We start from the raw sequence: 20265 nt of genomic DNA on the forward strand, positions 1-20265 counted from the left end.
GACCAGGAGCTGTTGGCACTGTATCTGGCAATCCGGCATTTCAGGTATTTCTTAGAAGGCAGGCCGTTGGCCGCGTTCACAGACCACAAATCGTTGACCTTCGTGAACACCTTCATGTCCGATCCCTGGTCGGCTCACCAGCAGCGGCATATGTCCTACATCTCCGAGTACACGACGGACATCCAGCATGTTTCAGGAAAGGACAACGTCGTGGCGGATGCACTCTCCAGACCAGCTGTCCAGGCCCTGTCCCTGGGGGTGGACTATGCAGCATTGGCGGAGGCGCAGCAGGCAGATGACGAGATGCCCAGCTACAGGACCGCAGTCTCGGGTTTGCAGCTGCAGGACTTTCTCGTAGGCCCAGGTGAGAGGACCCTCCTGTGCGACGTGGCTACCGGCCAACCTTGCCCCATTGTCCTGGCAGCCTGGAGGCGGCGAGTTTTTGACTCCATACACAGTTTGGCGCACCCATCTATCGGGACAGCCGTCCGGCTGGTCTCCAAAAAGTTCACGTGGCACGGACTTCGCAAGCAGGTCAGTGAATGGGCCAGAACATGCGTGCAGTGCCAAACAGCCAAGGTGCAGCGGCACACTAAAGCCCTGCCGCAGCTGTTCGAACCCACCCACCGGAGGTTCGACCACATTCATGTGGATATCGTGGGCCCCCTACCAGTGTCCCGAGGAGCGCAGTACCTCCTAACGATGGTAGACCGGTTCACGAGGTGGCCAGAGGCGGTCCCGCTCACTGACACATCTGCTGATTTCTGCGCCCGAGCACTGATCGCAACCTGGGTAGCACGCTTCGGGGTACCGGCCCAAATTACCTCCGACAGAGGTGCCTTGTTCACCTCCAGCCTGTGGTTGGCTGTGGCCAGCCTGTTGGGAACACAGCTGCACCACACTACTGCCTACGACCCACAGTTGAACGGACTAGTGGAATGCTTCCACCGTCACTTGAAGTCGGCTCTCATGGCCCGTCTGAGAGAACCTAACTGGGTGGACGAGCTTTCCTGGGTCCTGCTTGGAATTCGTACAGCGCCCAAAGAGGATCTGCACGCCTCGTAGGCCGAGTTGGTATACGGCACGCTCCTGGCCGTCCCGGGAGAGTTCATACCAGCTCCAAGGGGGCAGTCCTGGACAGGCTACGCAAAAGGCTCAGCAACTTGGCCCCCGTACCGACTTCACAGCACGGACGGACCCCGACCCATGTACCCAAAGACCTGTAGAACTGTAAGTTTGTGTTTGTATGAAGGGGCAGACACCGGGCACTGCTACAGCGGCCGTACAAGGGGGCCATTCAAGGTGATTAACAACAATGGGTCCACGTACGTTCTGGACATTGGGGGGAGAGAGGAGGTTTTCATGGTGGACTGTCTCAAACCAGCCCACGTGGACGGCGCAGCCGGTCGAGGTTCAGGCACCGCAGCGCAGAGGCAGACCTCCCAAACAGAGGCTGATCCAGTGTATCGCTGGTTCTGGGGGGGGGGGGGGGCGGGTTATGTGGTGACCCACTTTCTGCGCAGGCGAACCGGCTCACAAATAGCCAGCGTGAGGGGAGAGACTTTGGTAATGCACCTCTGACATCATTTCTGCCCGGAGAGGGCAGGCGCTAGGGATTTAACTGCCAGCACAGCGAAGTTTGAATAAACTAGTCTCGAAAAGACTTACCGACTGTGTGCCGTTATTTCAGTGCTATGTGTAGCACATCACTACACTGTAATTAAACTTCATCCATTGTACCAAAATAAATAAGCTATGATCAAATGGCAGAGCAGATTTGATCGGCTGAATGGCCGAATTCTGCACCTTTGTCAGGGTCTTATGAAAGTTCCAGACTGAAGGAAGATCTTGGACAAAGTGAGTACAAAAATGTTACAGAATTCAGCATGGGGTTATGACAGGCTGCATCACTGTCTGGTATGGAGGGGCTACTGCACAGGACCGAAAGAAGCTGTAGAAGGTTGTAGATTTAGTTGGCTCCATCTTGGGTACTAGCCTACCAAGTACCCAGGACATCTTCAAGGAGCAGTGTCTCAGAAAGGCAGCATCCACTATTAAGGACCTCCAGCACCCAGGGCATCATGCCCTTTTCTTATTGCTACCATCAGGTAGGAGGTACAGAAGCCTGAAGGCACACACTCAGTGACTCAGGAACAGCTTCTTCCCTTCTGCCATCCGATTCCTAAATGGACATTGAATCCTTGGACACTATCTCACTTTTTAAAATGTATGTTATTTCTATTTTTTGGGACTATTTTTAATTCTATTCACTGTATATATACTGTAATTGATTTACTTATTTATTATTTTATTGTTTTTTTTTCTATATTATGTATTGCATTGAACTGCTGCTCAGTTAACAAATTTTACGTCACATGCCTGTATGCCGGTGATAATAAACCTGATTAGATTCTGAGAATGCATTTGCTGGTGACCAAAGCAAGTGAATAATGGTTGGATTCCAGAACTGTAGAGAAAGTAATCCTTGTAAGTACCGGAATGTTACTTCAGATAGACAAACATCTGCCTTTATCAGCTGGAACTGGAAGACTTCTTCACATTGAGTGATTACGGATCAGAAATACCTAGAAGTCAGTGAATGCTATATTTCTTTGAGGAGCCTTTGAACACAATATTGAATCTTATCCATTGTCTGCCTGGTAATCTCACATGAGAGAGAGCTCAGAATAGATTTGAAAGTCTGTTGTGCATTGGATCTCAGCTATCCAACATAGCTGACCTAAACCTTAGACCCTGAGGATGTTGACCTGGAATAAATTTGGATATTGGTGCTACCTCCTAGCAGTCTTCTGCTTTCATTAGGTAGTCTGGATTTAGAGCACTACTACCTAGTAGACCATAAGTATCGTGCCATATTTGAGGACTTGATTTTCAAATATAGTTTGCATCATTTGGCCTACGACTGGGCCCTTATCTAAGAAAGGATGTGATGACATTGGGGAGGGTTCAAAGGAGGTTCACGAATTTGATTCCAGGATTGAAAGGCTTGTCATATAAGGAGCATTTAATGGCTGTGGTGCTCTACTCACTGAAATTCAGAGGAATGAAGGGTTGGCTTTATTGCAACTGATCAAATGTTGAAAGGCTTTGATGTAGTAGATGTGGGGAGGATGTTTCCTATGGTGGGGGACTCTAAGCCCAGTGGATACAGCCTCAGAATAGAGGGGTATCCTTTTAGAATGGAAATGAGGAGGAATTTCTTTAGCCAGTGAGTGGTGAATCTGTGGAATTCATTGGAGGCCAAATCAATGAGTATATTTAAGTATATTCTTGATTAGGGCATGAAGAGATACGGGAAGAAGGCAGATGATTGGGGCTGAGAGGGAAAATGGATCAGCCGGGATGAAATGGCGGAGCAGACTCAATGGGCTAAATGGCTTAATTCTGCTCCTATATCATATGGTCTTATGGATTATTGTTTCGCACTGAAGGTGTTGGTGAATTTCTGTTTTAACTGGTGGTTCACTTTTTCCACATTTCTAGTCACAACACTGAGAAAAATGTTAAAACTTTGGAGTATGGAGAGGAGATTTAGAAACTGGTAACTGAGGGAAAATACAGGCTGTAGTTGATGTCTTTGGAACAAATTGACATGCTCAAAATTAAGTGGTTAAGACAGTGACCAGGAAAAGCTTTTTCTGTTAGAGTGATAAATAAAGAACATAGATTTTGATAGAATGATTGATGGGAAAAATCTGTAAATTTGTGTATTTGCTGAAAAGATATTTTAAAAATCAGGTTTTTAATAATATACATTTTACTTTATTTCAAATAATAGCTGTCCTTAATCGACCGTACATCGATACAGAGGAGATTGGAAAGAAACTGCTCACAATACAATTTCTAACCAAATTTGGTAAGTAATTTACTTATCTAGGCTCTTAATGGGAGTTATTTTTTCTGACTTTGATATTAGCATAATACCTTGAAATATTTTTCTGACTTTGTTCTCATAAAGCTTTCAAATTTGTTAACTTAAGTTCTTGGATTTTCAGCTACATCAGTATCTACATCCCAGCTACAAATGAGGAGAGGCCCTTTTACATTAAAGAGTGGTGGTAGGGCAGTGATTAATGGTTTAATAGAAACTTAAAGGAGCTCAGGGTTTCATAAGAAAATGCGTAGTGTATTAGAACACTGGAACTTACAATTAACTTTTACCATAAATTCCAGTGTATAAGCCGAGAATTTGGCCCTAAATTTTAGTCCTAAAATTAGGGGGTCAGCTTGTACAAAGTGTGCCAACTTTGGGGAAAAAAACGAATACATGGAAGACAGGTCGTATTTATTGGCTGTTTTTGAGTCAAATTGGTTCCACTGTCAATGCATGAATTCTTTGGTTTGTTTAAACTCACATCTAGTGGCTGAAGCACGGACATCAAACCACCAGGGATGACTGCAATATCTATATTTTCAGCTATCATTGCTGCTTTTGTCTCACCTGACAAGTGCACTTTGAACATGTCCCAGACAAGTTGTGATTTTATTTTCCTGACACCTTCGGGACGTTGACGCCACACCTCTTTAACCCACTTCAAGCAACTCGCTTCGTTCATCCAGCAGCGTTCTTGAACATAAACAACACCCCATGGGAATTTTCTGAGCAATCTTTGTTTTTTGTCTCACTACAAGATCATGTCTATTCATAAATTGGGTGCACCAACTTTGCTGACCTCACAGTGTTTTTCATCCCATTTCAACGACTGAACTCTAATTATTTCCCTGGTATCAATGTATCCAGATGATCGCTGGTGATTCACCCAGTCTAAAACTACTTCCAGTTCTGGCCACTGGCATGATTTCCCGCAGTTTGAACGTTTCGTCTTGGCATTTCCCTCAGCATGTCCTCTGCCTTTCTCTACTCTCTCGTTTACACTAAACTTCTTAGCAGCTGCAGAATTATTCATTCCTTTAGCAAAATCAACAACCTTCAGCTTGAAGCCAGCATCATATTGCATTTGTTTTAATCTTTTGTACATGGTGGTCACAAACTCAATACTGAGTACACGTACTGATTCCGCCACCCCGTGTTATGTTTTAACGAGATTACGAAGGGCGCTAAATGGTTTCCCGGGGGTTACATTTCAGAGGATTCTTTTCCATTGGAAACCTAATCCAAAATTTCTCTTCCTGATTTATTTATTAAGAATTCACCTATAACGCTGTACAATGTGTAGGCCTGTTTTCTTAGCAGGTACTAGTTCACAAAATTTCCAGGGTCCGGATCTGGCAAAGCTGAGTACCGGCATGTGAGATCTTGTGATCGTTTCTGGTTAAATCAGAAACCTCTACAAAAGGGGTCGGCTTATACAAAGGTAACATGAAAAAGTCACTTTTTTAACCTTGAAATTGGTGGGGGGTCGGCTTATACCCCGGAATATACGGTATTGCTGGTTTGGTCACAGCTGGAGTCTTGTTTAGTTTTGATTAATACATTTTAGGAAGTCTGTGAATCCTTAAGAAATGTGAGACTGCTTCCATCGAAGGGTGGAATTTTTCTCCTAAGAACAGAAAAGATTGAGATAAAAACTATGGATTTCAGAGTAATGAGGTCTTAACGGTATAGGGAAACTGTTCTCCTTAATGATGTTACCTGTCCAGTGAGTTTCTCGTGAGTGTGATGTAATTGTCTCGTGATTTTTGGTATGATGGAATTGTCTCCTGATAGTGGGGTGATGTCATGTCGTGTGATGGCATGTTCCGGGGAGCAGGGGAGACCGTAGTTTGTTGCTTAGTTGTTTTGTTGGGGAGTCGCAGTCGGTGGTTACGTAATCGTAGAAGGAGAGAGAGTGAAGGATTACCAGCTTCGTATGAACCCAAAGAATTGAGTAGAAATCAGTGACGTTCTGTGTGTCTCAAAGTGTTTGATGTGAATTGTGGCACACACTTTTGGTTAACCCCTGCATGGTCTTGGGTGTGTGGTGACCACCTCAGGCGAAGGGTCATTTCCTTTGAGAAACCTTATTCTTTGGGACCTTCGGAAAAGGCATTTCTCGGCTTGGATCTGCGTCGACAGTTTTCTCTTTTATTCAAGAATCGCTCATCGCTGGTTCGGGAAGTCTCCTCTTACTTACTTTCTGAATCATCTGGACTTATTAAACTACCACTTTAAGACTGTGCTTGAACAAGATCTATTAAGAATTATCTTTAAGTTCGACTGTTTGATAACTATGGACGCATAGCACTGTTAACTTCCATTTAAATTAGTCATTTGTTTACTTTTCCATGTTTTTGAGTAGAGGGTAATAAATTTTGTTGTTTATTTATAAAAACCCGACTCAATTTCATATCTACTGCTGCTGGTATGTAACAATGGAGATACTGAGAACCAGAGGCCACAGATTTCAGATCTTTTAATACTTGTTTGTGACTCATTCCTTTGAGAAGGTGTTAATAAACTGCAGATGAATATACCTCTATGGTATCCTTTGGCTTTTATTTATTGAGCTACAGTATGGAATTGAGCATTCCAGCCCTTCGAGCTGTGCCACCCAGCAACTCCTGATTTAACCCTAGCCTAATCACGGGACAATTTACATTGACCAATTAACCTACCAACCAACCAGTATGTCTTTGGTCTGTGGGAGGAAACTGGAGCACCGGGAGGAAACCCAAGGGGTCAAGGGTAGAATATGCAAGCTCCTTACAGATGGCAGAAATCTAATAGCAATGAAGAAGTGAAAAAACATTGACATACCTGGTCAAGATGGTGTGTGTTTTGGCAAGAAATCTGTGCCAGCTCCTTTTATTTTGATGCTAGAGGCCTCCATGGTTTTGGAGGTATACTTAAATGGTATTATTGATTTGTTAGGTGGTACACAGTGCAGCTACTATATGATTAGTGTGTAGAGTTCATTACAAAAGGGCACTTGAAGGAATTGTTGGGTTAGGAGAGAGTGAGAAATGGATGACCATGTTTCTTTGCTGAAAGCCTAACACAAATTTGAAGAACAAATTAGTCAACTCTGTGCTATCATGATTTATGATCCTTTGATTTTCAGGGAAAGATACTTTTCCACTGGAATCTGTTTTATCAATTCTGGACCAAATGAAAACAGAGTTATCACTGGATGAGGGTTTGTTCCAAGAGACCAGAGGAGCTTTGGTGCAGCAGGTTAGTTTAGCACTTGTGTTTTTTTTAACCAATTCAATTTTTTTGTATGTGATTTTTTAGTACAACAGAATGATTGATATAACTTATTACAATGTAGCCTTACAAAATAGGACTTGCATAGTGAACGGTAAGGCACTGACAAGTGCAGTAGAACAGAGGGAAATGGGAATACAGATCCATAATTCCTTGAAAGTGGTGTTACAAATAGATGGGGTAGTAAAGAGAGCTTTTGACAGTACAGGCTCTTCAGCCCTCCATGTTGTGCCGACCCATATAATCCTTAAAAAAAAAAGTACTAAACCCACACTACCCCATAACCCTCCATTTTTCTTCAATCCATGTTCCTGTCCACGAGGCTCTTAAATACTCCTAATGTTTTAGCCTCCACCACCATCCCTGGCAAGTTATCCCAGGCACTCACAACCCTCTGTGTAAAAACAAACAAACTTACCCCTGATGTCTCCACTAAACTTCCCTCCCTTAATTTTGTACATATGCCCTCTAGTGTTTGCTTTTGGTGCCCTGGGAAATAGGTACTGACTATCCACCCTATCTATGCCTCTCATAATCTTGTAGACCTTTATCAAGTCCCCTCTCATTCTTCTACGCTCCAAAAAGAAAAGTCCCAGCTCTGCTAGCCTTGCTTCATATGACTTGTTCTCCAAACCAGGCAACATCCTGGTAAATCTCCTCTGCACTCTCTCCATAGCTTCCACATCCTTCCTATAATGAGGTCAGCAGAATTGAACACAAACATCAACTTTCATAAATCAAAATATTGAGTACAGGAGATGGGGTGTTATATTGAAACTGTATAAGATGCTGGGAGACTAAATTTTGACTACTACAAGCAGTCTGGTCACCTAATTGCAGGAGAGATATAAGATTGAAAGAATACAGAGAAAATTTACAGGGATGTTGCTGAGATTTAGAGACCTCATTTATAGGAAAAGGTTAGGAAACTTTATTCCCTGGAGAATGAGAGGTGTTAATACAAGTAGGCTGTTTTTAGTGAGGTTGGGTGAAACTAGACTAGAGGTTATAGGTTAAGGCTGAAAGGTGAAATATTGAAGGGGAACATGAAAGGGAATTTGTTCACTCTGAAGGTGGTGAGAGTGTGGAATGAGATGCCAGCACAAGTGATGGATACAGGTTCAAGTTCAACATTTAAGAGAATTTTGGCATTTAAGTACATGTAGTGGAAGGGTATGCCAGGTGCGGGACCATAACAGTTTGGCATAGACTAGATGGGCCAAAGGGCTTGTTTCTGTATTGTACTCTTAAGACTATGAGTAGTCAGGTGTGAAATATTTCTGAAGCATTGAAGTAAGATGTGATATAAATGTAACAATTGGTAATGTCCGAGCATTTGTAGTAAGTAAGCTTTCTGGTAATAGCTTTTAGTCATACCTGACTTACTGATTTTAATTCATCTACTACAAGGCTTTGAAGAAAGCATCTACCTATTAGTCAGTTAAGTCCAGCAGTCAGCATTTCAATCTCATCAAATTTAAAATGGTTGCCAAGATTAACAGGAAAATTTGGTATTGTATTATCTGAATATTTCAGGTGTTATCTTGAAAGGATGCTAAGATGATGTACAGGGGATCTGAGCCTATTGGGTAATGCTTGGGATGCAGAAAATCTACAAAGACAACAATGGTGTTGTCACAGTTAACTCCTAGAAGTTGATTTTCTGCTTTTCTCCTTTACAAGATTGGCTCTAGGAGTAGTAACCATTGATGTTCCTAAATTGTAGTTCATGAATCGTGAATCATGTTGAGATGATTGGGAGTCAAAGTTTTTGCAAAATTAGTAAGTTTTTTTTCTGCATCATGAATAACATTTTGGTCTTCTCTAAAGGCTGTGGTTGAATCTATTAAGAATAACCGTTTTCAAGAAGCATCTAAGATTTTGGAGCAACCTTGCAGTAAGGATACTATTGACCAGGTATGTTTGGGGTAATTACTTAATCTGGGGTGGTAAAATAAGGTTTCTTTGTGTTGTGGCAGGTATTATATTATTGGTCTTTGCTGTTGTCATTTTTTCCACCCTGATAACAATGGTTGTATACATTTGTATCAGGAAAGAAGGAATAGAAGTATAACTCCCATGGTCTTGCTTAAATAGTATGTGTAATGTTGAATCTATTGTGAAGCAAGTTGCAATTCAAGTTTGCCATGAATCTGAAGGTTTGTCAAGCAATGTGCTTGGATTTGAAGGATATGCGAAAACACAAATCTAAAGTTTTTCAAAAGGTGCAGGAGGTGGCCATACTGCCATTTGGTTAATCTATAACATGTTTTTGATCATGGAGAGAAACATAGCAAGGAGGAAAGTCTTTCGAAATGATGCTCAGAGAATGGTAGTGTGTTGCACTCTTATTAGTAGAAATGCTGATAATGTCCTTTTAGTAGTAGTTGAGCAAAGAATGGAAGCATTGTGCATCAACTCCACTCTGATTTCTGGATTTAAAAAGCTGCTGAAGGAATTCAGTCTGTGGAAGTAAAAAGGTGGCCATGACCAGGCATCGGGACTGAGAGTGTGGAGGGAAGTGGAGTGGGGGGTGATGGGCAGATAAGCAGGTGGAGGAAGGGAGAGGATGGTATACACAAAGGATGGAAGTTGATAAATGGAAACAAAGGAGGGATGGTGGGCAGACAGAGCCTGGTAGGTGAGATAGTAGGGAGTGTAATCAAGGAGAGAAACACAGTTGAATAGGAGTCTGAGTAATGGGCATACAGATCTACAAACAATATGCAAAAGGAGAGGAAACATAAGTGGACTTCATGGAGTGGGAAAGGAACATGAGAAGTGGGTTACCTGAAAATGGAAAATTCGTTGTTCATGCCATTGGGTTGTAGGCTCCCCAAGTGGGATAGAACATACTTTTCTTCTAGTTTGCAATTGTGCATATCAGTTGCCTAGTCTACCATTGATCTTGTCAATGTAAAAGAGGCTACATTGAAAATACTATAGCAACTAGATATGAAAAGTGGTGGACAGTTTCTTCCAAACAAAAGCTAATGAAAGCTTTGCCAGTACCAGATGTTAGTCTGTTAAATGCTTGTGTTACCATTTCTGGTTAAGCAAAGCCATTAAGCAATATTTGGAATCCCAGTAATACTGAACCTGTTGGTTTCAATCTCATTGATTATTTTTTGTTGTAGTCTTCTAACTGAAGAGTCTAAAGTTACTGATCTTTGAGGTGATAGTTGGTTATTCAGTGTCTCTAGAAGAATGTTATCAATACTGTGTAACACTACTATAGTTGTCCCTGCGTGCATCAACTCTCATGCTGAGGAATCTGAACTTCATTTAAATCCACTCAATAAATTTTGAAGGCTTGCTGTGTTAACTGCCACATTCTTTGCAGTTTTAAAATAGAGCTCCCTTGTTTGTAGATGGTTAGAAAATTGCAAATAACACCAGCAACATTCCAGTCAGCAAGAGACTGAAATAGGAACGATTTGAAACACTCTTATCAGTCTCATAAGTGTAGGCCATTGATAATGGTTGGTCTGAGTAAGTACATAATAGATAATGGTGAAGAAGTACTAGTGGAGATTGTGATTCTTCCATGTAATATAATAGTGCTATATCAATTGTAACTGTGTATACAAGATTAGGTTTGTAAATGATTCAATCCAGTTTCTGCTTCATTTTTACCATGGCTTGGGTTGAAGATAATTGGAACAAACTCCAAGCTACAGTGGATTCCAGCTCATTGGGACACATCAGGACCAGATCAATTTGGCCAAATTTAGCAGTTGCCTCAAATAGCTGGAGTTACATGGAAACAGTAATAAAGGCATAAAAATGCAAACTACTGTTTAATTGAGTAACAAATCGTGTATTTAAATGAAATTCAGAACATATTAGAACACTTCCAAAATACTACAGTACTATAAAATTGTGTATTAGTTCCTTATAGTTATCGAAGGAGGAATTCATACAGTGTTTGCTGCCATGTTTTTTGATTGTAAATGAACAAATCAGCACAGACAGATAGTGCAGATAATGGACTGCTTTCGATGATTGCATCTTCCAAATCTTCATTTTCATTGTAACATTCAATATGATTATCAACACCTTTGAATTCTTTATAGTTCCTAACTTGTAGAGGTAGTGAAATAGTTTCATTTGCACTCACAGCTGTTTCTGGCATCTCTAAGCCTGAATGCTTGGAATTATAGTGAGTGAAACAGTTCTGAATTGTCTTCCTGTGTATTACTTGCCAACTGTCAGTGACAAAAATTGCTACCTTTTGAACACACATACATGCAAGTGATGCTATTTAAAAACTGTTCACTCTAAGCGTGGTGTAGTGTCATAATGCTACACGACATGCACGCAGGCAGTCTCTTGTCCCAATTAAGTGACACGGTGTCCCAAATAAACAATGAGAAACCTGGCTGTTCTCTCGATTTTTAATTACTTGTTCTCTGAGTTGTCCCACATATTCGACTGTCCTGATTAACAAATGGCCCAATTAATTGGAATCCACTGTAATAATGTATGTAATGAAATAATGAATATTTATACATGTAAAAATGAAGAGCAACTGTAGCAGTTGTACTTTTAATATGTGCTTAGAATATGATTTGATTTTTAATTGTTTTTATTTGCTTATTTCAGAAGTTGCTTTCAAAAATCATTAAAGAGAAAAATTCATCTCATCCAGATCTAGACCTCTTATCATACAGCACTTTGAAAAGGAGAATGTTGTGCTTTGCAGAAACACTGATTGGCAACTCGGAGCCATTTCTTCTTCTCGTATGTGTTCTGATTAATTTATTTTGTTGTTTGGTGTAGTATGCTTCAGAAATTTGCAAAGTATTTCAATTATATGTTTTCTGTAAGTGTTCATTCACAATATTAAGTTCAGCTATCATCTCGGTCGTGGTGTACGTCCCACCTCAGACCCATGTCAAGCAGGCTCCAGATGAAGTGAGCAATGTAGTCAACAGGCATGAAACAGCACGCCCAGATGGCTTTTCCATCATTTTGGGGGATTTCAACCAGGGCAGCTTGAGAAAGTCTGTAAATAATTATCATCAAGATATCACTTGTGGAGCCAGAGGGCCACTGTTATACTGCCATCGAGAGTGCTACTGTGCCATTCCACGCCCACACTGAGGAAAGTCTGATCACCTGGCTGTACTTCTACTTCGTCAGTATAGGCAGAGACTGAAGACTGCAGCACCAGTAGAGAGGACCAAGAAGGTGTGGACAAGGGAGGTGCAAGAGTACTTGCAGGACAACTTTGAGTCAGTGGACTGGATTATATTTAGGAATTCATCTTCGAGTCTGAATGAATATGTCACAGTTGTCGCTAACTTGATTAAAACCTGTGTGGATAAGCGTGTGCCTATGAGAGCGTACTGTACATACCCGAATCAAAAGCCATGGATGATCCAGGAGATTTGTAGTCTGCTGAGGGTTAGGTCTATGGCATTTAAGTCTGGTGATCCAGGATTATACAAGAAGGCCAGGTATGAATTTCAGGGGGCTAACTCAAGAGCAAAAGAACAATTCCAATCAAAGTAAGAGGCAACATTAGACACATCGAATTGCACAAAGTGCAGATTTCCTCGTGTTTGCAGGCCATTACTTCATAAAAAGCAAAACCTAATAAATGGCAGTGAAGTTTCAGTGCCAGATGAGCTCAGTGCCTTTTATGCTCACTTTCAAAAAGAGAATGAAAGTTCAGCTGTGAGGATCCCTGCAGCATCCAGTCACCTCGTGATCTCTGTCTCGGAGGCCAAAGTCAGAGGGTGAACCCTTAAGAGGGTGAACCCTTGCAGGGTGACAGGCCCCATTGGTGTACCTGGTAGGGCTCTGAAAGCCTGTGCCAACCAACTGGCGGATGTGTTCAAAGACTTTTTCAATCTCATATTGCTATATTCAGAAGTTCCAGCTGCTTCAAACGGGCAACACTCATACCAGTGCCCAATAAGAGCAGGGTAAGTTGCCTTAACAACTATTGTCCAGTAGCAATCAGTGCTTTAAGAGGTTGGTTATGGCTAGAATCAACTCCTGCCTCAGCAAAGATGTGAATCCACTGCAATTTGCCTACCGCCACAGTTGGTGGACAGCGGATGTAATCTCATTATTTTTAGTAAGTGGCCTTGGATCACCTGGCCAATACTAATGCTTATGTCAGGCTGCTGTTTATTGATCATATCTCAGCGTTTAACACAATCATTCCAACAGGTCTGATCAAAAAGCTCAAACCTGTTCCTCTGTACCTCCCTCTGCAACTGGATCCTCTACTTCCTCACTGGAAGACCATAGTCTGCAGATTGAAAATAACATCTCTACCTCGCTGATAATCAACAGTGGTGCAACTCATGGATGTGTGTTTAACCCACTGATCTACTCTCTACATCCACAACTGTGTAGCTCAAATGTAACCTATAAGCTTGCTTTTTGCATACTTGTAGAATGCCTTGGGGTTTTCCTTAATCTTGTCCACCAAGGCCTCCTCATGGCCCTTTCTGGCTCTCCTAATTTTAATTCAAGAAACTTCCTGCTAGCCTTATAATCTTCTAGATCTCTATCATTACCTAGTTTTTTTAACCTTTCAAAAGCTTTTCTTCTTGACTAGATTTACAGCAGCCTTTGTTCACCACAGTTTCTGTACCCTACCCATCCATTCCCTGTCTCGTTGGAACGTATCTACACAAAACCCCACGCAGATGTCCCCTGAATGTTTGCCACATTTCTTCCGTATGTTTCCCTGAGAACATCTGTTTGCCATTTATGATTCCAAGTTCCTGCCTGATAGCCTTATATTTCACTCCAATTAAATGTTTCCCTAACTTGTCTGTTCCTATCCCTCTCCAATGCTATGGTAAAGGAGATAGAATGATTCTAGGGAGATGCCAATCAATATTTGGGAAATTAAAATCTCCCACCGCAACAACCCTGTTATTATTACTCCTTTCCAGAATCTGTCTTCCTGTCTGCTCCTCGATGTCCCTGTTACTATCAGTTGGTCTAGAAAAAACACCCAGTAGAGTTAATGACCCCTTCCTATTCCAAACTTCCACCCACAGAGACTCCATAGACAACCCCTCCATAACTTCCTCCTATTCTGCAGCCGTGACGCTATCTCTGATCAACAGTGCCATGCCCTCACCTCTTTTGCTACCCTTACTGTCTTTTCTGAAACATCTAAATCCTGGCACTTGAAGTAGCCATTCCTGCCCCTGCACCATGCAAGTCCCTGTAATGACCGCAACATCTTAGCTCCATGTGCTGATCCATGCTCTAAGCTCATGTGCTCACTAAAGACCCTTGCAAACTTCTGCAGATGTACCTCATTGAGCATTCTAACTGGCTGCATCACCATCAGGTATGGGGGTGGCCATTGTTCAGGACTGAAATAAGCTGCTGAAAATTGTAAGCTCAAGTCAGCTCCATCATGGGCACTAACACCACAGCGTCTAGGACACCTTCAAGGACTGATACCTCAAAGTGGCATTCATCATTAAGGATCCCCAGCACCCAGGACATGCCCTCTTCTCATTGCTACCATCAGGGAAGAAGTACAGGAGCCTGAAGACACTCAGTGATTTGGGAACTACTTCTCCTTTGCCACCTGATTTCTGAATGATGAGCAATACCTCACTGCTTTTTTTTCCCCCTCATTTTACACTAACTTAATTTAACTTTTTAAATACATTATATACAGTGCCTATAAAAAGTATTTATTCCCCTTGGAAGTTTTCATGTTTTCTTATTTAATAAAATTGAATCACAGTGGCAGGGGTTCTCAAATGGCAGAGGTAGGTGTCCATGGCTGACAAGGGAAGTCAAGAACTGCATGAAAGCCAAGGCAAGGGCCTATAAGGTAGCAAGAGTGAGTGGGAAGGTGGATGATTTGTAAACTTTTAAAATCCAACAAAAGGCATAAAAACTATAAGAAGGGAAAAGATGAAAAATTAGGGCAGACAGGTCAATAATATAAAGCAGGATACCGGAAGTTTTTTTTTAATTATATAAAGATTAAAAGGGAGATGAGAGTTGATATTGGACCACTGGAAAATGATGCTGCTAAGCTAGTAATGGAGGACAAAGAAATGGCAGATAAACTTAACGGGTACTTGCATCTGTCTTCACTGTGGAAGATACTGGTTGTGTGCCAGAGGTCTGTGATTGTCAGGGAGCAGGAGTAAATGCCATTGCTAAAAAGTAAAATTGTTAAAAGTGCTAGGCAAACTGAAAGGCCTTAAGGTGGATAAGTCACCTGGAGCAGATGGACCATATCCCAGAGACCTGAGAGAGGTTGCTGAAGAGCTAACGGATGTATTGGTCATGATCTTTCAAGAATCACTTGATTCTGGCATGATCCCAGGTGACTGGAAAATTGCAATGTCACTCCCCTCTTTAAGAAAGGAGGAAGGCAAAAGAAAGGAAATTATAGGCCAGCTAGCATAACCTGAGTGGTTGGGAAAGTGTTGGAGTCTCTTATTAAGTATGAAGTATTGAGGTACTTGGAGACTAATGATAAAATGAGTCAAAGTCAGCATGGTTTCTATAAAGGGAAATCTTGCTCGACAAATCTGTTAAGAGTTCTTCGAGGAAGTTACAAGCAGAGTGGACAAAGGAAAGGCAGTGGATGTTATTTACTTGGATTTTCAGAAATCGTTTGATAAGGTGCCACACATGAGGCTGCTTAACAAGATAAAATCCTTCAGCTTTACAGGAAATACAGTGGCATGGATGGAGGAATGGCTGACAGGCAGGAGGCAGCAAGTGGGAATAAAGGGGGCCTTTTCAGGTTGGCTGCCTTGAGTAGTGTTCCTCAGAGGTCGTTATTGGGACTGCTGCTTTTCTCATTGTTTTTCAATGATTTGGATAATGGAATTGATGACTTTGGCAAAGTTTGGGGCTGAGACAAAGGTAGGTGGAAGGGTAAGTAGTGCTGAGGAAGTAATGCAATTGTAGCAGGACTTAGACAAACCAGAAGAATGAGCAAAAAAGTAGCAGATGGAATAACAGTGTTGGGAAATGTATGATAATGCATTTTGGTAAAAGGAGCAATATTATGGACTGTTATCTAAATGGGGAGAAGATTCAAACACCAGAAGTGCAGAGAGACTTGGGAGTCCTCATGCAAGACTTCCCGAAGGTTAATTTATAGGTTTTGGCAGCTTGGGGCCTGTACTCACTAGAATTTAGAAGAATGCAGGGGGATCTCATTGAAACCTATTGAATGTTGAAAGGACTAGATAGGGTGGATGCAGAGAGGTTGTTTGCTAAGGGGGTATCCAGAACTGGAGGGTGCAGCCTCAAAATTGAGGGATGACCTTTTAGAACAGATGCAAGGAGAAATTTTTTTAGCCAGAGAGAAGTGAATCTATGGAATGCTCTGCCCCTTCTGCGTGGAGGCCAAGTCCATGGGTATATTGAAGATGGAAGTTGATCATTTCCAGATCATTCAGGGCATCAAAGGATATGGTGGAGAAGGCAGATGTATGGGATTGAGTGGGGCTCTGGATCAGCCATGATTCAATGGGCTGAAGGGCCTGATTTTTCTCAAATGTCTGAGATTTAATTTGTTTTTATTTTGACACTGATTAACAGAAAATGGCTGAATATTCTCTGAATAATTCCATTTTGCCTTCCTGATTATGCAGGAAAGTGCAACTCTTGCTGACCTGGGAGCTGATCTGAAGTCAGCATCCCGATCTCTCAGTCGTGCCTGGATCTCTGCCATATCATAGAAACAGTCCCTTTGGCTCAGTTCATCCAAGCTGATCTAAGCAAAACTAGAGTAGATCTTTGGATTACTACATTTAAAAAAAAATCAAGCTAGTCTCATTTGCCTGTGTTTTTGACCCACATCTATCAAACTTCCTGCCCAAATGTCTTCTAAATGTTATTATTGTATCTGCCTCAACCACTTCCTCTGGCAGCTCTTTCCATATGCATACCCACCTCTGTGTGGAAAAACACGAAGTACACTGCAGATGCTGTGGTCAAATCAACACGTACAAAAGTTGGATGAACTCAGCAGGTCAGGCGACATCCGTTGACTGCTCAGTTACCCCATCAGGTTCCTTTTAAATATCCCCCCCTTTCACCTTAAACCTTTGTGAGTTCTTGATTCCCAAATCCTGAGAAAAGAACTGTGCCTGAAAAACAACTCTCCATCTTCATCCTTTTCCTTCTACCATCAAACCAATTCTGTAAGCCATTCTCTAGCTACCCTGAATCCCATGCAGTCCAACCTTCCAGAGCAGTCTACCAAGTGAAATCTCATGGAAGTTTGAGTGTACTATGTCCACTGCCTTGACATCATTGACCATTGGATACTACTTTAAAAAAAAATCAAATTCCAGAGATAACCCATGCACGAAGCTGTGTTGAATATTCCCAATCAGTCCCCGTCTTTCTAAATGCATGCATATTTTATTCCTTAGAATCTTCTCCAATAACTTGCCTACTACAGATGTTAGGCCTACTGGTCTGTAATTGCCAGGTTTTTCTTTGCAACCTTTCTTAAATAAAGGCAAAACCTTGCTAATCCTCTGGACTTCCAGCATCTCACTCATTGCCAACAATGAAGCTTGTATCTCAGTTAGAGCTTTCTCGATTGCTTTGCTGGCTTCCCATATTGTTCTTGGGGTACCTGATAAGCCTCAGATTTATCTGCCTTCATATTTTAAGATGTCTAGCACCTCCTGTTTTTATGATGTGGACTATCTTCAAGATATCCTCATTAACTTTCACGAGTTTCCTAGTGTTCATGTCTTTCTGACAGTAAAATAGAGGAGAAATATTTGCTGAGCACCTTGCTCATCTCCACACACATATGTCCACTTAGACATTGAGGGGACCTTTTTCTTCCTCCGAGTTACTACTTACCTCTTTATACAATTAAAATACCTTTTTTTTTGGATTATCCTTAATTTTCTCTCCCTAAGCTATCTTGTGCCCCCTTTTGGTCCTGCTTTCTTCATATAATTCTGCATCCCTTACTTTCCTCCAGACATTCACTTGATGCCAATTACCTGTATCTGAGCCATGTCTATTTTTAATTTTCTTTGACAAGAGGGTCAGCATCTCTTGTCATTCCAGGGTTCCCTACTCCTGCCAACTTTGCCTTGCCCTTCATTCTGAAAGAAACATGCAGACCTTGAGCCCTGTTATCTCACTTTTAAAAGCTTCCCTCTAATCCTGATGGATTTCCCTCTAGTTAACTCCAGCAAGTTCCTGCCTAATTGCGTCAAAATTTGCCTTGCCACACAATTTAGGACTTTAATTTGAAAACTCTTTCCAGTCCTGGCACAGGCTTGTTATCAGAGGCAATTTCTTTTACCTTGTTTGCTGACACAGATGCTGGCTGCCCCTCTGCTGCTCCAGTGGATTTCTCATAGTGTCCAATGGGGTAAATAAACTTGTCTTACAGATTTTCCAGATCTCTATTTAGAAAGTCTGCTTGTTGAGCCTACATTGTAATACAAAGTGCACTAACTCCCCAATCCTTGCCCAAGTGAATGTGCAAAATACTTGGGAAGTAAAATGAAATAATACCATTGAAGCTAGCTGCAATTTTTGATTAAAATTTTAGCATATGAATGTATTTTTACATGCTGCTTAACTTTTTAAAATCTTTTTAAACTTGCCTCATTTTTTAAAATGTTCATGTTACGATAGTCCTAAGATCCCAGCAAGCTCAGAGCTGTGATATATAGCACAAGATTATGCTGAAGTAGTAGAAAACAATGCTTTGAGCTGAAGACTGGGCTGAGATCAAGTGTCCAGTTATTTCAAGGCTCAAGATGCCTTGATTAATTTGTATTAATATTGAAAGATCACTACTATGTGTGTTCTTTATAAGCTCTGAAATTACTGAGATGATTACCCATTTCCATTTTCTTTTGCCATTTCAAACACTGGAGTATAAATGAACTACTAGGTTATGTCTTACTGCTGACTCAAATCATTTTCTTCTTTCCAAACTTGTCCATGTTACTGGTTTTCAAATTGTTCTGACATCTCTAGCAGATAACAATCTTTTTAGTAGCATGGTTAAGCATTCTGTTCATTTCCTTTTTGTAAGGAGTACAAAAGAAATGATGATTGTAATGGTGGTATTGGAAATGTTAAAATGGAAAAACATTATCCTAGTTCTCTTATTAGCTTGTTATGGTGGCAATAAACAATATTCTACAGGGCTGTAAAATTAATTGTTCATGTAGGTAGAATAATCTGTTTATAAAGTTTTCATAAATCAAGTGGATTCCTTGACAAAAGCAGCTAAAGAATAAACATTGACAATTTTTTTTTACATTTTCAGAGTGCAAAGAAATCTACTTCGAGCACTGCAGAGACCCAAAATGAAGAAGTGAGATTGGTCTCTAATCAAGCAGCCTGTCAGAACTCGCAGCCTTCTGATGGGAATAAATGCTCATCAAGTGCAGAGGAGAAATGTTTTATATGTTCAAGCAGGTCATTGGAAGTTTTTTTTTCACCTTTTTCTCTATTGTGTTGCAGTTTAATCATTTAGGCAGTGGCATGGGTAATCATATTGAGCAGGAGTAGTAGACAGGTCGTGCAAAATTCTTGAATTAACCCGTCTGCAACAATTTTGTTTTGGCTACTGCTGATAAGAGTTTCTTCAAGGAAATATGGTATCCACTTTTATCCTTTGTATTTAAGGTATTTGTAGTGGAAACAATGCAGGAAAGGTTCATAATGTTGATTCAGTAAATAAAAAAGTTTGAGTAAGTTGGAAATATACTCAGTGGTGTAAGGGAGAATGAGAGTCTTATTGAAAGATACAATTGTCTGGAGGGTGGGGGGTATGAACAGGGTGGATATGGACTCTGAAACTAGCATAATAGCTTCAGTATGAAAGGTTGCCCACGTCAGTGGCGATAAAAAGTAATTTCTTTGAGTTGTATATATTCGGAATTCTTTTCCCCAGAGAATTGTAAAGCTGACTACATTTGAGGCAGAGACTGGCTGACATCTAAACTACAAGGAAGTTGATGACTATAGAGAGGGAGCATGAAAATGTTACCACCTCTACCACTTCCTCTGGCAGCTCGTTCCATTTACCCCTACATTGTGTGTGGAATGTACATCCCAATGAACAAGCATGGTGTTCATAG

At 41.3% G+C, this 20265-nt stretch overlaps 1 protein-coding gene across 1 annotated transcript in view; it reads left to right on the plus strand.

Moving 5' to 3' along the window:
- Positions 1–20265, plus strand: part of terfa (telomeric repeat binding factor a) — a 42892-nt gene that overhangs the window by 6383 nt on the left and 16244 nt on the right. Inside the window, exons 2-6 of the mRNA XM_059993110.1 lie at positions 3800–3877; positions 7023–7135; positions 8999–9085; positions 11774–11911; positions 19449–19600. Coding sequence (XP_059849093.1) covers positions 3800–3877; positions 7023–7135; positions 8999–9085; positions 11774–11911; positions 19449–19600 — 568 coding nt within the window. The remainder of the gene's footprint in view (positions 1–3799; positions 3878–7022; positions 7136–8998; positions 9086–11773; positions 11912–19448; positions 19601–20265) is intronic.

The sequence above is a fragment of the Hypanus sabinus genome, chromosome 17 (genome assembly GCF_030144855.1).
Source record: "Hypanus sabinus isolate sHypSab1 chromosome 17, sHypSab1.hap1, whole genome shotgun sequence".
NCBI classification, from domain to species: domain Eukaryota; kingdom Metazoa; phylum Chordata; class Chondrichthyes; order Myliobatiformes; family Dasyatidae; genus Hypanus; species Hypanus sabinus.